This window comes from Micromys minutus (assembly GCF_963924665.1).
Source record: "Micromys minutus genome assembly, chromosome: 4".
Classification (NCBI taxonomy): domain Eukaryota; kingdom Metazoa; phylum Chordata; class Mammalia; order Rodentia; family Muridae; genus Micromys; species Micromys minutus.
In genome coordinates this window covers 41,048,307-41,052,064 of record NC_137973.1, presented here as the reverse complement: position 1 = coordinate 41,052,064, position 3,758 = coordinate 41,048,307, and the positions used below count along the sequence as shown (strand labels likewise).

Below are 3,758 nucleotides of genomic sequence, written 5' to 3'. Positions count from 1 at the left end.
TTAGTGGCTGAAAACTTCTTAGCCATAAGTAAGATGAGCATAGGACTTTTATTATAATTTTAAGTTTTATTTATTTTGTATATAACAAACAACCCTCAGCATGTGATATGACTTATATGGCTAAAAATAATGAATAATAGCTCTCTCTCTTGCTCTCATTCTCTCTCTCTCTCTCTCTCTCTCTCTCTCTCTCTCTCTCTCTCTCTCTCTCTCTCTCTCTCACACACAAACATACACACACACACACACAATTTTTCTAAGAGATAATAAAAACTTCAGGTCTAACTGTCCACAAGCCTATGTTTTAAATTACTACCAGCTCTTTCCTTGAAAGCCTTGCGCTGTAAGTGGAGGCGTGCTGGGCATCAGGGAATGGGAGAAGGTGAATATGTCAACTTGCTCTGAATCTTGGTTTCACGATGCAGTCCTGAGGTGAGGGTCTGGGGTGGTATTGACAGAAGATCTAAGTTGTAGCCTTGTTACGTCCTGTGCAGTCCTGTGTAGGTCACTCACTTCTTGTCTGCTAACTCCACAGCTCTGTAGTAAGGGGTTAGACTAGAGGGCCCCAAAGAGCCTTCTGACTCAAACCTTTGCATTCCCAAGCATCAGCCCAAACAGCCTCTATATCATTTCTGTTTTGTTAAGCGGCTGTGATGGGGACTAAGCCTGTTGTGCTATACTGGTCTAAAGACATCTCAGGTAACAAATGGAAGTGAGCAAATCTTCCTCTTATGCTTGCCAGTATTGATTTTCTCTAATGAAGGCTCAATGCACTGCTGAGATGGGAGACAGAGTTAGGACGTGGTATTCTTCCTCAGTCTGCAGAGGGCAGACCTTTGCAAAACGGTCTGCTCTAGTTGTGTGTCTATGTAATTCTTCCTATGTGCTGTGTTTCCTATACCATAAAGTACCAGTTAAACTCCAGAAAAGGAAAATGCAAGCCTGTATCTGAGACTACAAGTATGAGCAGTAGCAGTTTAATGTGGCATTGTAATTTTCCATGACCTTGGACATCAACCTTGGGATAGTCAATCCTGAGTCCTCATTCTTCATTCATGAATCATTCTGAAGCTTTAGAAAGAATAATTAGGAGCATTGTAAACAGCTGTCAGATTACAAAACAGCTCTGCTGCTCAGTGGGTGACTGTCTTCTATGAATAATTGTTATTTTCAAAGGTAAAAACTGAGATCCAGATTAGAAGCTTCTCCAGAGGAGAGTGGCACAGCAAGGACAAACTGGACCTTAAGTGTAGGGCTTTTGTGTCCCTAACCACAACTCTTCCCGCTCAGCTCATCCAGGAACAGGTCCCCTGATAATGATTCCTAGAGCTGTGACAGTGACGCCATAAAACTGTAGCATCTGGGGACCACTCTGGCCCTCCTCTATATAGCCTGCCAATTAAATGCCTACAGCACATACACTGCAAAGTGTTTCGTTGCTATTGTCTTCTACTTTAAACTCTTCTCTGATCTTTGTTTCCATGTCCAACAGATCTTTAATGTTATGCTAATTTGTGAATACAACAACTTCAGAAACTATACCACTTCATGCCAGCCTTCAAGGTCTACTCAAATGTTCTGCAACCCACTTTGAAGATCACCTTGAACTTGATCTTCACAGAGGGTCTAGAATGTGATCATCTGGTAGCAAGACAGGAAGAGTCGAGTTCTTTCACCTTGATTTGCTTCACGTTCTGTTCCTTTGTACCACATGAACACACTCAATATTTAGAGGCACTAATGTGCTTCCCTTGTCTGGGATGATGTTCAGATGATGGCCCAGTAATTGTCCTTTTAAGGCCTTTCACACTTTTCTGTCTCATTCCCTTTGCTCTCCAAACAACAGAAATGCCTAAACATTAAGGCTAGAAATGCCTGAATACATTCAGGCATTTGGGGGACACTATCTGTGGTGAGGGCTTTCAGCAGAAACAATGTTTGAGGGTATAGACATGATCCCATGTCCTCCATACCCCACACTGGGAAACTTAACTGCATTCAGCCTCTAGAGACATTTCCCTGAATGTCTTTGCTGTTTTGATTTTCCTACAGTGGTGCTCTGCCCTCTGGTGTTCACTGTGTAGAAGGGAGCTTATCTTAACACTGGTTTCTCAGCCTATGGGACTTGAGTATATTGAAGGTATATTTCATTCTTTTGACTCATAAAGTTAATAATAATCACAATTACTATAATGAGAGAGATTTGTCAAAGGACAAAACATTTCAGTTAGGTAGAATAAATCCTGGTGAGCATTGCTAACAGGAGCAGACCATACACTTGAAAACTGTGAGAGTAAATTTCAAGTGTTCCAGTAAGAAGGGTAATTATGGGCTCTCTGCTTCTCCCTGTTCTACAGATAGCCCCATCTTCTCATGCAGTGCCAGTCCCATCCCTTAGACAAGATGGTGAAGGTCGGTGTGAACAGATTTGGCTGCATTGGGCGCCTGGTTACTAGGGCTGCCTTCTGCTCAGGATCTAGCAAAGTGGAGATTGTCGCCATCAACGACCCCTTCATTGACCTCAACTACATGGTCTACATGTTCCAGTATGACTCTACCCATGGCAAATTCAATGGCACAGTCAAGGCTGAGAATGGGAAGCTTGTCATCAATGGGAAGCCCATCACCATCTTCCAGGAGCAAGATCCCGCTAACATCAAATGGGTTGATGCTGGTGCTGAGTATGTTGTGGAGTCTACTGGCATCTTCACCACCATGAAAAAGGTCGGGGCCCACTTGAAGGGTGGGGCCAAAAGGGTCATCATCTCTGCCCCTTCAGCCGATGCCCCCATGTTTGTGATGGGTGTGAACCATGAGAAATATGACAACTCTCTCAAGATTGTCAGCAATGCATCCTGCACCACCAACTGCTTAGCCCCCCTGGCTAAGGTCATCCATGACAACTTTGGCATCATGGAAGGGCTCATGACCACAGTTTATGCCATCACTGCCACTCAGAAGACTGTGGATGGCCCCTCTGCAAAGCTGTGGCGTGATGGCCATGGGGTAGTCCAGAACATTATCTCTGCATCCACTGGTGCTGCCAAAGCTGTGGGCAAGGTCATCCCAGAGCTGAATGGGAAGCTCACTGGCATGGCTTTCCGTGTTCCTACCCCCAATGTATCTGTTGTGGATCTGACATGCCACCTGGAGAAGCCTGCCAAGTATGATGACATCAAGAAGGTGGTGAAGCAGGCAGCTGAGGGCCCACTAAAGGGCATCCTGGGCTACACTGAGGACCAGGTTGTCTCCTGTGACTTCAACAGCAACTCCCACTCTTCCACTTTTGATGCTGGAGCTGGCATTGCTCTCAATGACAACTTTGTGAAGCTCATTTCCTGGTATGACAATGAATACGGCTATAGCAACAGGGTGGTGGACCTCATGGCCTACATGGCCTCTAAGGAGTAAGAAACGCTGGACCACTCACCCCCCAGAAAGGACACTGAGAGCAAGAGAGAGGCCCTCAGTTGCTGAGGAGTCCCATCCCAATTCGGCCCCCAACACTGAGCATCTCCCTCACGATTTCCATCCCAGGCCCCCATAATAATAGGGGCCTAGGGAGCCCTCCCTACTCTCTTGAACACCATCAATAAAGTTCCACTGCACCCACAAAAAAAAAAAAAAAAAGAAAAAAGAAGGGTAAGTATGTGCATTGATGCCTTTGTAATAGCTTAGTTTGGCCATTTCGTATGGTTAAGCTGCCATCCTGTACACCACAAATACATAAAAAAGATTTACTTGTCCATAAAAATATT

At 44.8% G+C, this 3,758-nt stretch overlaps 1 protein-coding gene across 1 annotated transcript; it reads left to right on the top strand.

Annotated features, from left to right (window-relative positions):
* Positions 1-2,403: 2,403 nt before the first annotated feature.
* On the top strand, positions 2,404-3,411 carry LOC308420306 (glyceraldehyde-3-phosphate dehydrogenase-like; the record flags this gene model as incomplete). The annotated part of the gene is made up of 1 exon (XM_080916258.1): positions 2,404-3,411. One exon carries the CDS (start codon positions 2,404-2,406, stop codon positions 3,409-3,411), a length of 1,008 nt encoding a protein of 335 aa, XP_080772384.1.
* Positions 3,412-3,758: the final 347 nt, after the last annotated feature.